The sequence below is a fragment of the Periplaneta americana genome, chromosome 6, assembly GCF_040183065.1.
Source record: "Periplaneta americana isolate PAMFEO1 chromosome 6, P.americana_PAMFEO1_priV1, whole genome shotgun sequence".
In the NCBI taxonomy this organism is placed as follows: domain Eukaryota; kingdom Metazoa; phylum Arthropoda; class Insecta; order Blattodea; family Blattidae; genus Periplaneta; species Periplaneta americana.
Window position 1 is genome coordinate 126,926,821 of NC_091122.1, and position 21,778 is coordinate 126,948,598.

The 21,778-nt window shown below is 35.5% G+C and overlaps 3 protein-coding genes across 3 annotated transcripts in view; 1 reads left to right on the forward strand and 2 right to left on the reverse strand.

The window, feature by feature from the left end:
* The window catches only part of LOC138701714 (adenylosuccinate lyase-like), a 273,595-nt gene that overhangs the window by 187,128 nt on the left and 64,689 nt on the right, over window positions 1–21,778 (forward strand). The window lies entirely within an intron of this gene.
* Window positions 1–21,778, reverse strand: part of LOC138701713 (uncharacterized) — a 114,873-nt gene that overhangs the window by 51,253 nt on the left and 41,842 nt on the right. The window lies entirely within an intron of this gene.
* LOC138702145 (uncharacterized) lies at window positions 5,187–9,612 on the reverse strand. Its single transcript, XM_069829752.1, has 3 exons — window positions 8,480–9,612; window positions 7,267–7,434; window positions 5,187–5,435 (listed from the first exon to the last, which is right to left on the reverse strand). The coding sequence occupies exons 1-3, from the start codon at window positions 8,540–8,542 to the stop codon at window positions 5,187–5,189; spliced, it is 480 nt and encodes a 159-aa protein (XP_069685853.1). The 5' UTR covers window positions 8,543–9,612.

The following is a 21,778-nucleotide window of genomic DNA, read 5'->3' on the forward strand; positions in this document are numbered from 1 at the left end:
GCTTAGGAAAATATTTGGGGCTAAGCGGGATGAAGTTACAGGAGAATGGAGAAAGTTACACAACACAGAACTGCACGCATTGTATTCTTCACCAGACATAATTAGGAACATTAAATCCAGACGTTTGAGATGGGCAGGGCATATAGCACGTATGGGCGAATCCAGAAATGCATATAGAGTGTTAGTTGGGAGACCGGAGGGAAAAAGACCTTTAGGGAGGCCGAGACGTAGATGGGAGGATAATATTAAATTGGATTTGAGGGAGGTGGGGTATGATGATAGAGACTGGATTAATCTTGCACAGGATAGGGACCGCTGGCGGGCTTATGTGAGGGCGGCAATGAACCTTCGGGTTCCTTAAAAGCCATTTCTAACCAACTAACTAACTAACTAATATATTAATACCAGTAATAATACTAATAATAATAATAATAATAATAATAATAATAATAATAATAGCAATAAGTTTGATATAAATTATGTACGTATTATATACAAAACCCCTTAAGCGAGAGTTAACACATTCTAGAGAAGCATACCATATTGTAATCAGAAGAAAAAAAAAACTCGAAGTCCACGAAGAACTTCATTGTGTCGCATAGATATTACAATATGCATTAGGAAGGAGGAAAAAAAATGAAGCCGAAAATTACATCCCACCATCCTCTTCAAATCTTCTAACGTATAACTATAGGAAGTTAATACTGAATATGAATTAACCATTCCTTATTTCCGGGACAAATACAATATTCATTAATTATTAATCAGATTTCAGTTACAGGTCTCCTCTTTGGTGCTACAAATATCACATCAAAATTTTTTCTTCAATGACGGGGAAAATATAAATTTGAGAAATCTCTAGAGACAGAGATATTCTAGTGACTAGTATAATCAAATATTGTGTGACGATACTAAGAAATCGTTTGCATTGAAACATACACTGTTTAATTTATCTTTTATCTTTATTTGTAACCTAATAAAAATATTGCATGAAATTATTATTTTAATATTCTGTGTTATAAACAGACATTTAAAAACGAATTGCAGAATGTTTTGATTGTCAGATATTGAACTAACATGTCATTGTTTATCACGCATTTAACCGTATGTATTGATGTAAAATACAGTATAGTTTATAAAGTTTTGACTGTTTTAATTGTTTACAGTATGGCAATAAAAATGAATTTTTCATGCTTTTATATGATGTATTTATGATTGAAGATAACATACTGTAGAACTATTGAAATAAACTGACAAGTAGAACTGCTAATGAACTCATGTCGAAACCTCCCCTGAAACTGGAAACACTGTTAGATCTCCGCAGGAGTAGAGAAGTTACTATAGAAAGTCGGTTGTCTATACTTAGGGCGTGAAAACTTGCTTGTAATATTGCATACGTTGCATACTTGGAGAAAGCAATTGCGTTGTCATCGTCGGTGAATGTCTTCTAGCCTGTCACTTGACATGCGAGATAAGATCGTACATTCGACGCGCTTCTCTGCCAGCTGAATGGGCGTTGTCTACTCAGTACCGGGCTACCCATTTTTTCGATAATCCTTTATTCAAGATTTAATTCCGCAAACTTACGGTTAATGTGGGCTGATATTTTGGCGAAACTTCCACATTTAGCCGCACTTCTTAAACCTACACAATAATTCAAAATAACCTCTAAATTGTAGCACACCTAGAGACACGATGTGATGGCATTTTATCTTTTAAAACAATTGACTTGATTGGAAATGAGAACTTTCTCAATTAACATGGACTCACATAAACAGTCAATAACGATTATTTGCCTGTTATACCTCTTATCTCAAGTAATATTCTACAACAAATATTTTAGGAAGAAAAGCTGTTTCCACTTTCTCCTCAAGGATTCAGATAATACTACATTTTCCTTACCTAACATAACTGTTCACATTGGACGTACCATTGCGATGACCTTGAACACGTACTCCCTTTCATTGACTAGATTCGCACAACGGCTCATCTCTTTGCTTCGAGTATTTGCATTTAGATTTCAACATAGACTCGGAATACATTTTATCATTTACCAGCTTTAGTAGTGACTTGTGTTTTATTTTAAACAATCGATATATTAGAGTCATGGCCTCCTGAGGTGATATGCATTTCGTTTCTAAGAATGTGAGGAGAGAACATAAGTCTGTGTGTAAACCACTGCCTGCTGGATCACATCCTATGGCTGCTTATACTGCCTGCCCAATCAACGATTATGCGTGAACAGTCACTAGGTGGCAGGTAATGACTTTGCATATACTAATAATGTTAATAACGGTGGGCATTGCCTGCCACCTAGCGGAAAAATAACTTTGATTGAGCAGGCAGTTTACGCAGAGCAGGCAGTGGTGTAAACCTATCTGATGATATTCCCCCCCCCCCCTTTCTTAACTGTAAATGAGCACAAACGGTACTTAGGTGTAAATTTTTCTGACATTTTGTATATTCGATTATCTCATCGTTTCAAATGGATATCATTTTACCTTTTAGGTCTGTTTCCAAATTATATGTAATACGCTTTGTCAAATCTGGCAACCTTTTCATAAGGGAAGCTAACTTTCTTCTTCTTCAACCTGCCAATATGATCGTAGGCATATCCGGTAGGGAAAGTTAGCTGTTTTGTTGTGGTTAAGACTTCTGTGATTTGTATTAACAAATTGTTATACACATTTGAGGAGATTAGTGCTATACCACAGTCTAGTTACAGTCACGAAGCTTGAGTTTATGAGGATATTTATGGAGATCGCGAAAATCACGACATAATAGATATAAAATAGATTTTCACTAATCTTTACGAATTAAGTGATTCTGATTAATAATATGCGGATAATACAATCGCGACATATCACGAAATAGAGTTCTATCGAAATGTGAACACATTCGCGAATTATTACTATTGCGTTGTTTTATAGCGAATTTCATATTCTGAGTTTTTTTTCGAATTTTTTTTTTTCACTTGAATATGTTATACAGTAGAGTCTCGTTAATCCGAACTAATTGGGACCAAGACCTAATCGGATTACAAGATTTTCGGATTAACCTAAATATTTCCTGCAATGCAATGCATGCTATTCACGAGCGCTGAGAGACGGTGGTGGTGGTGGTAGTGGTGGTGGTGGTGCAATATTACAAGCAAGTTTTCACGCCCTAAGTATAGACAACCGACTTTCTATAGTAATTTCTCTACTCCTGCGGAGATCTGTTTCCAGTTTCAGGGGAGGTTTCGATATGAGTTCATTAGCAGTTCTACTTGTCAGTTTATTTCAATAGTATCTACTGTGTGTTATCTTCAATCATAAATACATCATATTAAAGCATGAAAAATCCATTTTTATTACCATACTGTAAACAATTAAAACAGTTAAAACTTTATAATCTATACTGTATATTACATCAATACATACGGTTAAATGCGTGATAAACAATGACATGTTAGTTCAATATCTGACAATCAAAACATTCTGTAATTCGTTTTTAAATGTCTGTTTATAACACAGAATACTAAAATAATAATTTCATGCAATATTTTTATTAGGTTACAAATAAAGATAAAAGATAAATTAAACAGTGTATGAACCACTACCCAGCGAATAGGGATTATAAAGAATGGATACTGAGCGAATTTTCCTGTTTTGTTTCTCTGTGCGCCGGCGTTTAGTTCCACTTTCAAGTGCTAGAGGTTAGTGTAATCGAGCATACGCTAAGATAATAATTGAGTATAGAGTTGAGACACAGGATCCAAACATCGCCTACCTTATTGCATAATCCAGTAACGCTTTGCTTCAAATAAATTCAAGTTAACAGCTTTTCCTTTTTTATTTCTCAGTGACAAACTAGTAGTAATAGTAATTTTTTATATTTCAGATATAATAAATTATATTATAAAATAATATGATACATTATAAAATTATGTATCAAATTCGTTTAATATTTGTATATAATATAATATAGATATATGGTTTTACTTCTCATAAGAGTTTTGTTTTGTTTTTTTTTTTTTTTTCCCAGTTTCACTGCTATCAAATCATTACATATTTTAATTGTTGTTAGGGGTTAACGTCTCAACTCTCATTACAAAGGAACTCTAGAGTCTAGACATTACAGTTAATGACGGATTTATTATTTTATGGCTCCAATTTATTTTATTTGAGTACATAATGTACCTAGAAGTATAAATTATGTGTTTGTTATATTTCCGCTGCGTCGACTACTAGCTGGTGTGACGTCAGCGCCAACTCTAGGGAGAAAGCAGAATCTCACGCTCTAGCTGGCTTGAAGGTCATTGAAATCAGTCCGGCTACATCAAAGGTACCGACGCGAAGTGTCCATACTTAGTTACCTATACGCTGCACTACCTGCCTGCCTGCTTGATTTTATGAACATGACAGATCTGTAAATTATGTACAGAAAACACTAATTGTAAGTAGGCCTATCCTTGAATGTGCTATTTTCATATTTTTTGAAGTAACACGAATTGAGTGAATTTATACATCTTTTCTTTTCGCTACTTTGTACTATTACAATAAATTTAGTTTTTTCTTAAAATAATTTTGTTCGGATTAACCAGATTTTCGGATTAACGAAACTCTACTGTATATCCAAGTAGACTACATTACATGGTATTCCAGGTGTTCTGATTACATTAGTGAACTCAAGCGACGGAGAATTCAACATTTCAATAATAATTTGAAACTGTTAATTTGAGAACTGCAAGTTTTTTCGTTTTTAATGGATGTGTTTTAAATACAGTTTCAATCCAACAAATATCCAACGAACCTTTAATATTACTTATTTGGAAAGTAATATTGATACTGAGTTAATACTCTAATTCCAAAGTAATTGCATTTTCCAAAATTTTCATTAATCTCCGCCAAGAGTACAAATCAATCTCCAACACTCTCCGCCGACACCGATATTTAAAAAACACAAATGATAAAATTAATCTCCATAAATAGCTGCCCCTGGTCATCCGTAAAAAGTGTAAAAACAACTGCTTCTATTTCTGATTTAAAAGTTAAGTTTGGTCAGTTGTGTTTAAAAATATAAAAACGAAGTCTACAGACAGTTTTTTTTTGTTCCTCCTGTAAAGTATGGTTTTCGTGAGATACGAGGTTCTCATTCTTAACCGACTATACAAATGTGATCAGGGCCATCTCAAGTTTCAAGAATTAGCTGATAGCTATAAAATAAATTGAAAGCATGTACTGTATATCTGGGTTTATTACAACTTCATGGCTACTTGTAACAATGAGGACACAATCCACGACCATGAAAATGGCGCCCAGAAAGGCGACGAAGGACAAGAAGAGCCACTTGCCAGTGCCGTCCATTTCCTCGGAGTGCTCGAAGTACTCGTAAGTCAGGAAGCTGCCCGCGATCGTGTGCGAAATGATGCCAAACGACAGGAACGTGATGCTCTGCAAGTAAAGACGTCAAGTGTTCAATGAGTTTCCTTCATTTTTCAAACATGTTCGGAGACGCCATATTATACGAAGCACTCAATTAAAATGCCCTGTGGTCTCCATTCCAAACAACCTCACTACACGAAACAAATCTAGGTCTACAAAGCTCTGTTTTGTATAGTAATGTTTGCCTTAACCCTTTGCAGCACAAATTAATTTTGTATGTTTTTCATATCATGGATCATAACAAACCTTCGATCATTTTTTTTTTCAATACACGCAATTTCAAAGCACAAATGACACCTCTATGTATACTTAAGAAGTGGTTCCTTGGTGGAATATCCGTGCCATAAAAGTTTCTTCTGAACAACACTATGCTGCAAAGGGTTAAGAGGCCTTGATCCTGAAATGTGACCAAAATTAATAACAAGTAGCCACCGGCATAACTCAGTCGGCTGAGACGCTTGCCTGCCGATCTGAAGTTCCACTCGGGCGTGGGTTCGATTCCCTTTTGGGCTGTTTACCTGGTTGGGTTTTTTCCGAGGTCCTCTCCAACCGTAAGGCGAATGCCAGGTAATCTACGGCTGATATGTACATCTATTATCAGGAAGTACATTTCACTTGACGATATATGTCAGAGGAGGAACAATTATTGTTTGTATGCATCTGAAGTCTGACTGAACTGGCGGATCAAGGTCAAGCAATGGACTGCATTAGCCACGCGTGTTTACCCATTCCTGGACCATTCTCAACTAAAGTGAGATGGGACAGCCGGGATTACCTGTGCTTCAGTTCACAGTTTTCAGTTCAGTGACTCGTGCGTAGTTTGTACGTTTGTACGTGATCCTGATCCGTCAGTTCGAAATGGGCTGATAATGCAATATGTAGCTAATCGGCGATGTATGCAATGGAGGGGGAAAGAAACTGGCCACCCTACTCCATTATTCCTGGCCTAGTTGCCTCATAAGTGGTGCCTTGTTGGTATCACTTGTGAGGTTCAGACTTGTCTTCGGACAGTTGACTAAACAACAAATCTTTAAGTAAATTTACTATATGTTATTAAGGCCCGGTATTATAAATATGAAGATTGAGTTAAATCGAAGTTAAACCTAACCGAGAGTTTAACTCAATGCGCTGTATTACAGAATCTCGGTTAAGTTAAACTGTAATGGAATATGATTGGTATTACTGCTAGGAAAGAAAAGAAGACAATCGCTGCTGTTTTATTATGTTATTGCTTTTAAAATGGCCGATGCTCGTGAACAATCTTCATTAAGAAACATTGATAACAGAGAAAATATCATAAAAACCTGTAGAGAACCAATACAGCCTACTTCAGTAGCTTGTCAGATTTAACCTCAAATAGCTTCTTAACGCTGGCTACCAACGTTATACTCTCAAACACATTGCAACCAGACTATAAATGTTCTCATCAGAATTTTGATCGTCCCTTGGATTTTTTTCAACTTTAATGTAAATATTTATAGTGGGTAATTGGTCGTCGAATCTTCTTACACGTTCTACCTGTTTAGGTATAATTTTACTTCTATATAATTTGTAATCCCTATCGAGAGATGAAGCCGGAAGCCGCCATTTTTAAAGCAGGTAAGAAGCTGTGTTGTCTCCACAGATTTCTTTTATATTGTACATAGCCGTGCAGTATACATACTGAGTGTGACGTTATCACGAAATTCCGATGTTATGTACCGCTTTTGGGTGCACAAATAACTTACGTGAGTAATACATGCTTTCTTGTCCGCTCGACAAATGGCGGAACAGCAAATTTACTGCCTTAGTCCCTAAGCTACCGAGATAGCCAGTTAGCGATCTCTGCCAAGTTACTGACCGTCAATTTGTCTGGCGGTTGCTCTTCCAGCAAGTAGATTAGTATGAAGACAGCCAGCACGAGTGTGAAGCAGGCGAAGGCCACGACGACCGAGATGTGGCTGTAGAAGTTGTAGTAAAGCAGCTCGGTCTCCACCTGCGAGTATATCAGACCCAGCAAACACGCCATCTGCAAGCACAGTATTACAGTACTTCAGTTTCTCTTACCTTCCTCAGACTTTGAGTAGAGATAGAAAGTTCGTATCAAAACAGATTTCAGGTTGTGTGCAGCCACGCATATAGATCTCACTATTTGTCTGCTACGTATTCTATACTCTGTTCACATAAACAACTAACAATATATCCGCAAGTGTGGATGGATGACTTTCGTAACTATATTATAGCAATATGCAAAGTAGAGAAGCAGTTTCATTACGTGCTAACGTTTGCAGCGGAGTTGTGCAGTTTAGTGAGCGGCTTTTAATATGACAGATTTTAAATCTTCAAATGGAGATACATATTACGTGGAAATTATGTAATGTATATACATAATCAGTGGTGATATTCAAAAAGTTTAACAACCAGTTCTCTCATGTATACCTATGTTAAATATATACAGTATATGTCCATGGTAATTGCAAATATTACGAACTGAAAAGTTCGCCAAACCTAGAAATAATTTAACTGGTTCGTCCGAACCGGTGCGAATCGGCCGAATATCACCACTATACATAATGTAAAGAAGGAATATTATTTCAGGAACGCTAGGCAAGGAAATATTTAAATGAAATACTTTCCTTTGCATGGGGATACAACAATCAAGAGAAACATTTTACTTCAAAATTTGACTCAAAATATACAGGTTATTTTGCTTTCTCGACCTCTGTATGATGTTGGTATGTTTCAATATCCCTTCAAACAATTGCCTAGCTTCTCTTATGTTTTTCTGTGAGGAACATTTTTGACGGATATTTATTTTGTAAATTTGACATTGAATTCATTTCCACAAACATTAGTGTAGATTAGGGACTGCCCTAAGTACTATAATAACAAATTTGCTCACAATTTGAGGTTATGTTGTAGGCTATCACGCATATGTTTATTTGATAGTAATACTAGTAATATATATGTCTTAGAGAAATTAAAATAATTCTTTTTCCTTTCATTTCATTAATTTTAATATTGAAAATATGGTTAACCTTACGTTAGGTAATTTATGTGTGGAAGGTTCTTACCAACTCTAGACCTTTCATGTAGAAACTGTAGTCGACAAGAAGTGCGGGAAACGATGCTACCATTTTGTATTGTATTTCTCTTTTTGTGCAATATTTGATAAGTTTATAACTATCCACTAAACATAAGATTCCGTTAACATAATTCCACAGTTTTGTTACATCTTAATAATCAACGTTATACATGACTGAAAACAGATAAAACTGATCAAATGAATAGCATCCACATTATTATTCTCACATATGACTTGAAGGAGGCTTTGGTTACGAAAGGAGCAACAGTTTTATTATTGTATGGCATTTCTCTAAATCATTCCCTTCATCAGAAGTTATTAATCTGGATCAATTGCCTATTATAGTTTGAAGGCTGGGACAGTCAAGCGAAAAATTAGCAGAGCGCTCGTTTTAAAACTGCGTTCCGTTGAAATTAATGTAGGTCTATTCACTTTATATAACTAAAACTGGAGCCTTTTTCAGGCCTTGAATACATAGTAAGCAATGTCTCGATTCGATCACGAAAAATAATCTTTATTTTTATTTACCGGTATATTCCAGGAAATCATGTTTTCATGAATCACAAATACATCACGGTTTAGGCCCTTATGCCTGTTCCATTTCCAGGAAATCAGAACTGTCCTTTTCATCTCTTTCTGGGCCTGCCAAGATCCCTTCTACCAACCGGTTGATACAGGAACATCTGTAAAGGAGTGCGGTTTATGTCCATTCTCATCAGATGTTGGTACCACTGCTGTCTAGAAGAGTCTAATCACAGAATATATTTTACTGAAAGTAAAACGTTGCTTACTAATCTTACATTGCTGGGAAATTCGACGGTATATGAATATCGGAATAAGTTCCTGTGTATTGCAACTCTCTGCCGCTAGGAGCGCAGATTGACAGACTTATAGTAAACAGCATTTTGATAGAAAACATAGTAGAACCCCCTCAGGTAGAAGCTAATCATTGCATACTTACTTACTTACTGGCTTTTAAGGAACCCGGAGGTTCATTGCCGCCCTCACATAAGCCCGCCATCGGTCCGTATCCTGAGCAAGATTAATCCATTCTCTATCATCATATCCCACCTCCCTCAAATCCATTTTTATATTATATTCCCATCTATATCTTGGCCTCCCTAGAGGTCTTTTTCCCTCAGGCCTCCCAACTAACACTCTATATGCATTTCTAGATTCGCCCATACGTGCTACATGCCCTGTCCATCTCAAACGTCTGGATTTAATGTTTCTAATTATGTCAGGTGAAGAATATAATGCGTGCAGTTCTGTGTTGTGTAACTTTCTCCATTCTCCTGTAACTTCATCCCTCTTAGCCCCAAATATTTTCCTAAGCACCTTATTCTCAAACACCCTTAACCTATGTTCCTCTCTCAACGTGGGAGTCCAAGTTTCACAACTATACAGAACAACCGGTAATATAATTGTTTTATAAATTCTAACTTTCAAATTTTTTGACAGCAGACTGGATGATAAAAGCTTCTCAAGCGAATAATAACAGGCATTTCCCATATTTATTCTGTGTTTAATTACTGTTGCTCCAAGATATTTGAACTTCTCCACCTCTTCGAAAGATAAATTTCCAATTTTTATATTTCCATTAAATTTCCAATTTTTATATTTCCATTTCGCACAATATTTCCGTCACGAGACATAATCATATACTTTGTTTTTTCAGGAATTACTTCCAAACCTATTTCTTTACTTGCTTCCAGTAAAATCCTCGTGTTTTCCCTAATCATTTGTGTATTTTCTCCTAACATATTCACGTCATCCGCATATACAAGCAGCTGATGTAACCCGTTCAATTCCAAACCCTCTCTGTTATCCTGGACTTTCCTAATGGCATACTCTAGAGCAAAGTTAAAAAGTAAAGGTGATAGTTCATCTCCTTGCTTTAGCCCACAGTGAATTGGAAATGCATCTGACAGAAATTGACCTATACGAACTCTGCTGTACGTTTCACTTAGACACATTTTAATTAATCGAACTAGTTTCTTGGGAATACCAAATTCAATAAGAAAATCATATAAAACGTCTCTCTTAACCGAGTCATATGCCTTTTTGAAATCTATGAATAACTGATGCACTGTACCCTTATACTCCCATTTTTTCTCATTATCTGTCGAATACAAAATATCTGGTCAATAGTTGATCTATTACGCCTAAAACCACACTGATGATCCCCAATAATTTCATCTACATATGGAGTATACCTTCATTGCATACCTTCTAAAAATATATTTTTAAAAATAAAGTGAGACCAATGTGCTTGAAGTATACAATATTCCTATTTCTTTTCTCCCCGTTATACAAGATGGGTCAAAAGTCACTATCCATTTCATTCATTCATTTATTTTATTCCATAGATCTTACATGAGCAATGAAGCTTTAAGATGTGGAACATGTCAACATTTTACAATATTACAATTACAATTTTTACAAATTTTTATAGTTTTACAATTTAGTAATTTTCTACAATTTTTACAATTTTGTACAATTTTTTTACATTTTTTTTTTTTACATTTTGGCGAGATGTAGTGAGATGAGATGAGGTCCGAGGATTCGCCAAAATATTACCCGGCATTTGCCTTTTCGGTGGGGGAAACCTCGGAAAAACCCAACCAGGTAATCAAATCAAAGGGGTTGATGCCAAGGACTCGCCATAGACCATCAGGCTTCAGTCCTACGGCTGGGGAAAACCTCCGAAGAAACCAAAGTCCAAAGGGGGATCCAACCCAAGCCCGAACGCAGCTCCGGATCAGCAGCCCAGCGAGTCTGTCGACTGAGCAACATCGATGGCTCTACTAAAAGTATACAATACATAGCCAATCAGATTATTAAATTTACAAACGCAAACGATCATTCATAAGTTGAGCTATATTATAATACAAAACAATTTAATTAAATTTAAGGCATAAACAATTCAACCAGTTGTGATATACAGAAATTGATAATACATATCATGCAAACTACTTCAAATTACAAAAACAAACAATTTATCAGTAGAGCTATATAGATTACTATTCAATTTAAAGCATATACAATTCATCGGCCAAATCTATACAAATATATACAATACAAAGTAGCATACTTTCATTAAGCTATACAAATTTGTGCAATTAATATCAAGTAGATTAATTCAATTTATAATCATAAACAATTCATCAGTTGAGCTATACATATTACCATTCAATTTACAGTAGGTCTATATACAATACATCAGTAGAGCTACACAGACTAGTAATCATTTTAAGAACATATACAATTCATCAGCCAAACTATACAAACATATACAATCAAATTAGTATTTTCGTTAAGCTATACAATTCATATGAAGTAGATTATTTCAATTTATAAGCTTAAACAATTCATCAGTAGACCTATACAGTATACTATTCAATTTACAGTACATACAATTCATCAGTTATGCTAAACAAAAAATACAATACATAGTAAACAGATTAAGTCACTATAAAAACATATTTTAGTTGAGCTATATAAAATTGTACATGTCATTTAAGTAGAATAATTCAATTCACAAGCATAAACAATTCATCAATTGTGTAGAAGGTATGAGTATGTAGAAATTTGGTTAATTCTTTTCTGAACCTTTTCTCGTTGTTCTTCAAATCTTTAAGATAATTAGGCAGTGCATTGAAGACTGTTATACATGAATAGCGAACTCCTTTTTTAAAACAGCTTAGACTAACAGAGGGTAGATGAAGATCTGATTTATGTCTTGTATTAAAATGATGAATGTCTTGATTAGTACTGAATTTATCTTGGTTCTTAATATACAGCATCATTAGGGAAAGAATGTATTCACAAGGTAAAGTCAAGATTTCTAAGTTTCGGAAAATATTTTTACATGAGGTCCTTTTATGCACACCGGCCATTATTCTTATAGCTTTCTTTTGTAAAACAAAAACGTGTTTAGCTTCAGACGAGTTACCCCAGAATATTAATCCATATTTCATTACAGAGTGAAAATATGCAAAGTATGACATTTTAAGTAAGTTTATATCACCAATAGTAGATAAGGATCTTAATGCATAACAGGCAGAGCTCAATTTACGAGTAATACATTCTATATGCGTTTTCCAGTTCAAGTGATTATCCAATTCTAATCCAAGAAACTTTGTGCTTACAGATTCTTTGAGATGAGTTCCATTTAATCGAATACTGTAGGAAACCTGAGCACTATTGTGTGTACTAAATTTGACTGCACTGGTTTTATCAACATTAAGTGCTAGTTTATTTGCATGGAACCATTCATTCATTAGATTCAGCACTGTATTAGAAGTGTTTATAAAATGATCGTATTGTTTGCTTGAAATAATTACACTTGTATCATCTGCAAATAAAATTACATGGGATGAATTGTTTATGGTCAAGGCTAAATCATTAATATAAACTAGAAACAACAATGGACCTAAAATTGACCCCTGCGGAACACCATGTTTAATATTTCTAAATTCTGAATAAGTAACTTTATGACTATTTGGTACATTTATTTCTACTTTTTGTTTTCTATTTGATAAGTACGATGTAAACCAACCCAACATCTCATCTTTAATACCATAAAACTTCAATTTTTTTACTAATATACTATGGTCTACACAATCAAATGCTTTAGCCAAGTCACAAAAAATCCCACCTACATGTAGTTTCGAATTTAATGAATTTAGTATTTCATCCACCAAACTAAAAGCAGCATTCTCTGTCGATTTTTGTTTTCTAAATCCAAACTGTTCTAAAACTAATATATTGTTGGACTCCAGGTAATGATATAATCTATTATACATAACTTTCTCAAACACTTTTGAAAATGTTGTTAATAATGATATGGGTCTGTAATTAGCAATAGTACATTTATCTCCCTTTTTGTATATTGGTTTTACTATTGAATATTTGAGTCTTTCTGGAAAAATACCACATTGCATTGACAAACTGCATAGATAGCTTAACGGAGGGGATAATATTTCAGAACAAGCTTTCAGAACTTTACTTGGAATTTCATCATATCCAGAGGAATATTTTGTTTTTAGTTGTTTTATCACATGCATGATTTCTGCTGCGGTAGTGGGAATAAATTTGAGACCTAAAAACTCAGTGTTAAATGCATCAGTTAGGTAACCAAGTGCAGCATCTTCTGCACAATCTTGAATGTTTAAGTTCTGAATAATATTTATATAGAAGTCGTTAAAATGATTTGCAATTGATTTCGGGTTATCTATTTTACTATCATTGATTTTAATGCAAGTAATATTTTCACTCTTTGAATATCGATTAGTTTCATTTTTAATAATATCCCAAATAGTTTTAATCTTATTATCTGAATTTTGTATTTTTTCATTCAGATACATTTTCTTTGCATCTTTTATAACTTTTGTCAAAGTTTTACAGTAATTCTTGTAGTAATTAAGAACATGAGGATCATCACTATTCCTACTCATTAAATATAGATTCCTTTTTCTAGTACATGATATTTTAATTCCCTGAGTTATCCACATGTTTTTACTTTTACATTTTTTCACCACCTTGACTGGAAAACATTCATTGAAATAATTCGTAAATGTAGTGAAAAATGCATTAAATTTAGTATTAATATCAATGGTATCGGTACTATATACATTTTCCCAAGATTCATTTTGTAGACATGTATTTAAATGATGAAGAGATTCAGCATTTATAATCCTTTTTTTATTTTTAGATTAACACTTTGGAATTTTTCACTCATATTGAAAACACTTAGAATTTGTGCATCGTGATCAGACAGGCCATTGACTAATGGTACTGTTGAATAGGAATTCAATCTACTTTTATCTATAAATATATTATCAATGGCAGTACTACTTCCAGCTTGTGTTCTGGTTGGAAAACTTACTGTGTGACTAAGATTATAAGTTTCAAGAAGTGAGTTTAATTTTCTTTTACGTGAGCTTTCTGATAGATAATCTATGTTTATGTCACCACAGATTACAAATTCGGTATGTGGTTTATAAAGTCTTTTCAATAATGAATCTAAGTTAGTTGTAAATTTCTTATAATCTCCCATTGGCGCCCTATAAGCACATAAGATAATTAAATTTGATATCTCATAACCAATTTGTATTCCACAGATTTCAATATCTTGTTCAAGGCAAAAATCAGATATATCAATTTTACTAAATAATAGATCCTCTCTGATAAAAATACAGGCACCCCCTTTTTGGAAGACATGTCTACAGAAATGAGAACCTAATACATATCCATGTAAAGACAGTTGTAGTATTTCCTGTTGCTTCATATGATGTTCAGTTATACATAATATCTGAGGTTTATGCTTTTGAGTTGCTAAAGAAGTGATCAATTCATCAGTTTTTTGTTTTAATCCCCTAATATTTTGATGAAAAATAGTGCAGTTACTGTGTTCATTACTAGAAACATCAGAGCATTTACAATTTAGTTGAACTTGTTTCAAACACCTTACTGGTGGGAGGTTTAACCTAAAAAAGGAGAAGCCCTAGCATTAACTAACACAGGAATATTACAACTCTGCTTTTTAACATGGCTGCCTCTGATGCTATTAGCAATAAGAACCGAAAGGTGCTCCTTGCCTCTACCATTCAGATGCAGGCCATGTGACGTATATTCATACCTTCTTATAGGGCTTACATCTATCAAACCAATGTGTGATGCCCCAGGTCTCATCAGAGCCCGCTCAAGCCGCATATTCACGCTCCGCACCCTCCTGTGAAGATACGACACTTCAAGAAATTTATGTTTAGGAGGAGTTCCAGATGTATTAACGCAGAAGGAAAACAGTTAAGAACAATGGTGACATTTGTTCTTTGATTCATCCACTAATATCTGAGATGTTCATTATGCACTTGTGTTGCCTTACTTTTTAATTTAATTAACCTAATTGTAAGACGGTTTATATTTTTCTTTATTGGATTCAGTATTCATTTGTGAGAAGAGCCTCTTTTAAGAAGTTTGTTGTTTAGTCAACTGTCTAAAACAGGTCTGAACTCCACAAGTGAGACCAACATGGCACCACTTACGAGGCAACTAGGCCAGTTTCTTTAACCCTCCATTGCATACATCGCCGACTAGCTACGTATTACACTAATCATACTTCAGATGTATATGAACAATTGTTCTTCCTCGGACATATCTCGAATGAGATGTTCCCCTTATGTTATGTAACTGATTTTGATTATGTGTAATTTTCTACTTTATTTTATATATTACATAACCGATCTTGACTATTTGTAATTTTATATTATGTAACTGACCTTGACTATTGTAATTTTCTACTATATTTTATGTAATTTCTAAGGTATTTTCTTTTGTGTTGTTTTGTAATCAAATTTTGCATTTCATGTATATTATTGAAACCTGGTTGAGTGGAAGAGAAGGCCTCCTGGCCTTAACTCTGCCAGGCAAAATAAACCTACTACGGTACTACTACATATCAGCCAAAACCTCAATCAGAGGTATTCCAAGATGTATTTCACAATAATTAAAGGGCGCGTGTTTAGAAGACATCGAGTTCTAGCGGGCGACATTACGCACAATATTCGGGGAATTTCAAAGTAATTAAATACTTAGGCCTAATGGTTATTTTATAAAAGAAAACGCCAGTTTTTAATACTTACTCCATAAATTCTTATTACCTCCAAGTATATCATAATAACGGATACAAAGGAAATTCAAAGGATATCAGATTTTAGTCAGAATCAGTGATAATAATAATAATAATAATAATAATAATAATAATAATAATAATAGAGAAGTATTACTACATAGACATTATGACGTGAGGCAAGAAAACGGCGAGTGATTCGTGGCCTACTGCTGTTGCAGGCGAGCGCGTAATCATTTTTCCGCCACTTCTTTACAGTACTAACAATAAATGTTCAATAATTTGAACTTACCTTGCTCACAGTCGTTGCTGAAAATGGCCCTCATTTGCCGTCGCACACAACTGACATCTTCTGATAAACGAATGAACAACACTCTTAAGTTCCACATCATTGATAACCTCGATTTGTTCTCGTAAATTCATAATTCAGTTTAAATTTCATTCGACTATTAGGGGATAACGGCATTGTCTTCTAGATCACACGAAGGAAGTTGTTTCAGGAAAGAGAAATGACCGATGTCTGCTTAAGGAAGTAGTCCATGAAAGTATGCGTACTTCGTTACCAGATGCCATGTAATGCTGAACGATTAAATATGTAGAAATGTTCATGTATATTTTATAACGAAGAAAATTGTCATGTTTTATTTGGAAGAAAGAGAAATTTTTTTGTGTGAATTCTTCATAAAAACCTTTTTTTTTTTTTGTTTAAAATATTGTGATTATGAAGCAATTTCGTTGCTTTCTAGCAGTTCACTCAATTTTAAACTTCCATTAAGGAATTTGCATTTTCCAGGCGTAAAATTAAGTTTTTAACACATTTCGCGACATATATCATATAAAGGGTGTTTAAAAATACGGGGCATAATTTCAGGTATGTATTTCCCACATGTAGACAATCAAAATAGTTCATTACAACATGTGTCCGGAAATGCTTTATTTCCGAGTTATGGCCTTCACAACATTGAAATTCACCGGAACGTTTTTCTTTCCGCAGGTCGTTGCTGTCAAAGGAGACATTAAGAGGGCACTCTGACAGTTCATTCCGAGTCGAAGGTTACATTCAATGTTGTGTAGGCGTTAGACTGTGCGACATGTATTCAAATCAAGAGCTGGCAGAGATACACTTCATGTACGGTAAGACGGACGGCAATGCTGCGCTGGCTCGTCGTTTGTACCAGGAGAGGTGCCCACAGCGACAATGTCCAGATCGGAAGACATTTGTACGTCTCCATTACCGTCTGTGCGAGTATGGAAAATTTAACTCTCCTGGTTTGGGAAGGGGACGATCAAGATCTACAACTCCAGAAGTACAGGAGGAGATTCTGGAGGCTGTGAACATGACTCCTTCTATCAGCACACGAAGGGTAGCGTTGCAAGTCAATGTTCCTCATACGACTGTCTGGAGACTGTTGAAAGAGTATCAATTATATGCTTATCATTTTCAACGTATACAGGCCCTGTCACCAGCAGATTATCCTGCACGAGTTAGGTTCTGTCAGTGGTTCTTGCAGCAGTGTGGTGTAAATCCGAACTTTCCTGCCTTAGTATTATTTACAGATGGAGCACAGTTCACACGAGATGGCATAACAAATTTCCACAATCAGCATGTATGGGCGTATGAAAACCCACGTGCAACTGTCCCATCTCATCACCAGGTGCGGTCCTCCCTCAACATGTGAGGCGGTATCATTGGTGATCGATTAGTTGGACCCCATGTACTTGTAAACAGACTTACGGGGCAGGCGTACACAAACTTCCTGGAAAACACCATATCTCATGTTTTAGAAGACACTCCACTGATCAATCGTCAACACATTCACTTCTTGCATGATGGCGCTCCTGCACACTTCAGTCGTGCGGCTCGCCGGTACTTGGATCGAAGGTTTCCTGATCGATGGATAGATAGAGGTGGCCCAATTGCTTGGCAACCACGCTCACCTGATCCTAAACCCTCTCGATTTCTACTTGTGGGGCCATTTAAAATCATTGGTTTATTCGTCTCCGGTGCCTGATTTGGAATCCCTTTGAAATCGAATTGTGGCATGTTCTGAGGACATACGCAATACTCCTGGAGTTTGGGATCGTGTTCGCAGGTCAATGAGACATCGATGTGAGGTCTGTATTCAAGCAGGAGGTGAACATTTTGAACATCTTCTGTAATGACAACGACCTGCGGAAAGAAAAACGTTCCGGTGAATTTCAATGTTGTAAAGGCCATAACTCGGAAATGAAACATTTCCGGACACATGTTGTAATGAACTATTTTGATTGTCTACATGTGGGAAATACATACCTGAAATTATGCCCCGTACTTTTAAAACACTCTGTATATTATATCATATCATATCATATATCATATCATACATATCATATCATCTCATATAATATCATATCTTATCACATTGTAATATATCGTGTATTGTAGCATATTATGATATCATATAGGCCTTTTATCGTATCACATAGAATAATGAATCTCTTAGGCCTACCTTAACATTTTCGAAAGAACTTTGTGTAATCTTCTAAAGGTCTTTTTTTTTTTTCTAATTATTAAAACTAAGCCATTTTACTGCACTTACTGAAATCGTCCGTTATTTTGTGTGCACATATTATTAACCAAATTTAAAATGCTACAGTACTACACGACAAAAGCTTCAGGTAGATATCTTACAATCACGAATGTTATACGCTTCCTCTGTATAAAAATATAAGGTCGCAAGTCATAAGACAGCAATTGAGAAGCGCTAGAATTGCAATGACCAGCCATTCGTAGACTTCCTCAGCCTGAATCACGAAGTGGAAGACGTAGCACGCATCAGATCCGGTGATTAGAACCCCGAACATCAGTAAGAACGTCGTCTGCAACAAACAACGATATTCCTATTAGAACTACAACATGGCTCATGTTGGTTCTTGCCTGTTCACGAGCAACATGACATTGGCCAAAAATTTATGGACCTCAGACAAGCGAGGTTATCAGGGGTTTATAGAATTCTGCTGCATTCATTTCTTTATAATCATCTTCCAACCTTTTCATTCATAACTCTTACTTTCAAATGTTTTTTAGACAACCCGGAGGTTCATTGCCGCCCTCACATAAGCCCGTCATCGGTCCCTATCCTGAGCAAGATTAATCCAGTCCTAGCATCATATTCCCAACTTCCTCAAAATCCATTTTAATATTATCTTCCCATCTACATTTCGGTCTTCCCAAAGGTCTTTTTCCATCTGGGCTCCCAACTAACTATATAAATTTCTGAAATCGTCTTTACATGCTACATGCACTGCCCATCTCAAATGTCTGGATTTAATGTCCCTAATTATGTCAGGTGAAGAATACAATGCCTGTAGTTCTGCGTTGTGTAACTTTCTCTATTCTCCTGTAACTTCATCCCTCTTAGCCCCAAATGTTTTCCTAAGCACCTTATTTTCAAACACCCTCTCAAAGTGAGAGTCCAAGTTTGACAACCATACAGAACAACCAGTGATATAATTACTGTTTTATAAATTCTTACTTTCATCTTTTTTGAGAGCATTAACTCAAATTTCATATGAGATGGTACGTTCACGGACTACAAGCCAGAGGTGTCGTGAACAGAGCAAACGTATTTTGATGCTCATCGAAGTATTTGAATCGTTTATGATTTTCCCATGACAGATTACATATGAATAGGGATACCAGATTACTTTAATTAAATTCAGGACACAATGGTTCAAAATGCAAGATGATATAGATAATGTAGGGAAACTGAACATACAAAATATATAAACTGCAACTAAAAACTATGTAGTACATACACATTTCATATTTTCTTATATTCAAACACACAAAGAATAATTGTATATTGTGACAGCTGCAACGGGGTTCGAATACGCGTCCAACAGGACGCGCGGCAAACGAGACGCTGGTACGGGGAGCATCTGCATGCTGAAGGGGAGAGGGGGTGTATTACGTCAACGCGACGAGGGGAGGTTGCGCGCGCAACTGCTACGTGCGGAGTGAAGGGGGGACGGACCCTCCCGACTCTTCCAGCAGTCCGTCGAAGTGGAGATATCCAGATAATTCGAGAGAGCTATCTCTGCACACCCGTAGAAATTTCTCGCAACTATGGTTTAGCTATAAAAGAAGAAACGCGAGCGAACTTGAGCAGTTTCAGTTTATTCAGCCAGTCAGTAAGCTAGCGTTGTGAACAGAGCAAACCAGCCAGTCTTGTGTACCGGAGTTCGACTTGAGTGTGCGTCCGCAACTGTGTTAGCATCCGAAGATCTGAGTTCGAGTGCAGTGGACCGCAGTTGGAGGGACCTGAGTTCGAGTACAGTGGACTGTCTCTGAAGGTCTGGGGTTCGAGATTCTGTGGACGCGAGTGACTGAGTCAGAAGAACTGTGAACTGAGAACTGACAGTTCTGTGTTGTAAATAGTGCTTTGTAAATATTAGTTAAGATTAACAGTTCATTGTTGTTCGTAATAGTCCAAGTAAATTGTCATTGTCGTTTGTGGAGTGCACTAACGAATACTGTGTTACGGTGTGGAGAGCAAATACCATTGTTGACGGGAGTGAAGTTAAATTGTAGAGAGTGAAGAATAGTTATTGTTGAGATAATAAAATTACATTGTTGTTGAGTGAAATAAATTTACAATATGAACTGCATCTTATTTCTCTGAAGAACTAATGTTATGCACAGGCTTCTTTGAAATCTAATCATGGAACTCTGCACAACTGAAGATTTTAAAATCATTTTTCACTAAAACGTTAATTTTCACCGAATCAATCGATGATTGTTCCTCTCGTCTGTCTACTGTGCTGATGTCAGTGAAAAATGTTAGCGTTCTGTGTATGAATAGAATAAAAATACTTCACTAATTCCAGCAGTTTAAAAGTGTGGTTTTCATGCTTACTAGCAATGAAGTATGTAATCAAATTTTCATTACAAGACAACTTGTCAAGAGCAGAATTATACTGTTATAAAAATTAGTTCCAATTATACACCTGATCACAACACTACATAATCAATTACAACGCCTTTTTCACTCAAAAATTGAATACACTTTTGAACATCATCCGTGCATACTTCCCTATTCAATTTCACCAAACACTTGTAGTCTAGTGTAACATTGCACTATTGCCACATATTTAGGCCACTGCCACGATAGCAAGGACTATTGAATAACTATTATCTTTGACGATAGCCATGTTGCCATGCAGCTAATTCCGTTCTTTCCGGAATCGTTAACCCATTTTAAAATTAATGAATTTTTGTTTCTCAGAATGTAGGACACTCAATACTTTTAAGAAATCCCTCACCCCGGACGCCGCACAGTGGGGTATTTGCATAAAAAAGTTGGCCAAAAGTATTAATTATCATAATACAATTATTATTGTGTTCCAATCGCATTTAATTGGGATAATATATTAAATTAGGATGCAATAAGGAGATTATGGCACTTGGAGAGAAATACAAAATATGTTTTATGTTATTTATTGATTTATCCAAGTTCTTTATTTATTATTTTAAATCGCAGCAACTTCAAGGTTTTCGACTAATATGACTACCTATACACATAATTACAATTACAAAAAGATAATCAGTAGTGTCATTAGAGTAGGTATACATTAGTAGTGAAAATAAACTATTATTGCATCATGTATAAACTT

Coding starts and splice junctions, on each gene's coding strand:
- LOC138702145 (XM_069829752.1), bottom strand. CDS start 8,542: ATGGTAGCATCGTTTCCCGCACTTCTTGTCGACTACAGTTTCTACATG. Junction 7,435..8,479: donor ACATGAAAGGTCTAGAGTTG/GTAAGAACCTTC, acceptor CTGTGCTTGCAG/ATGGCGTGTTTGCTGGGTCT. Junction 5,436..7,266: donor AACCGCCAGACAAATTGACG/GTCAGTAACTTG, acceptor CTTTACTTGCAG/AGCATCACGTTCCTGTCGTT.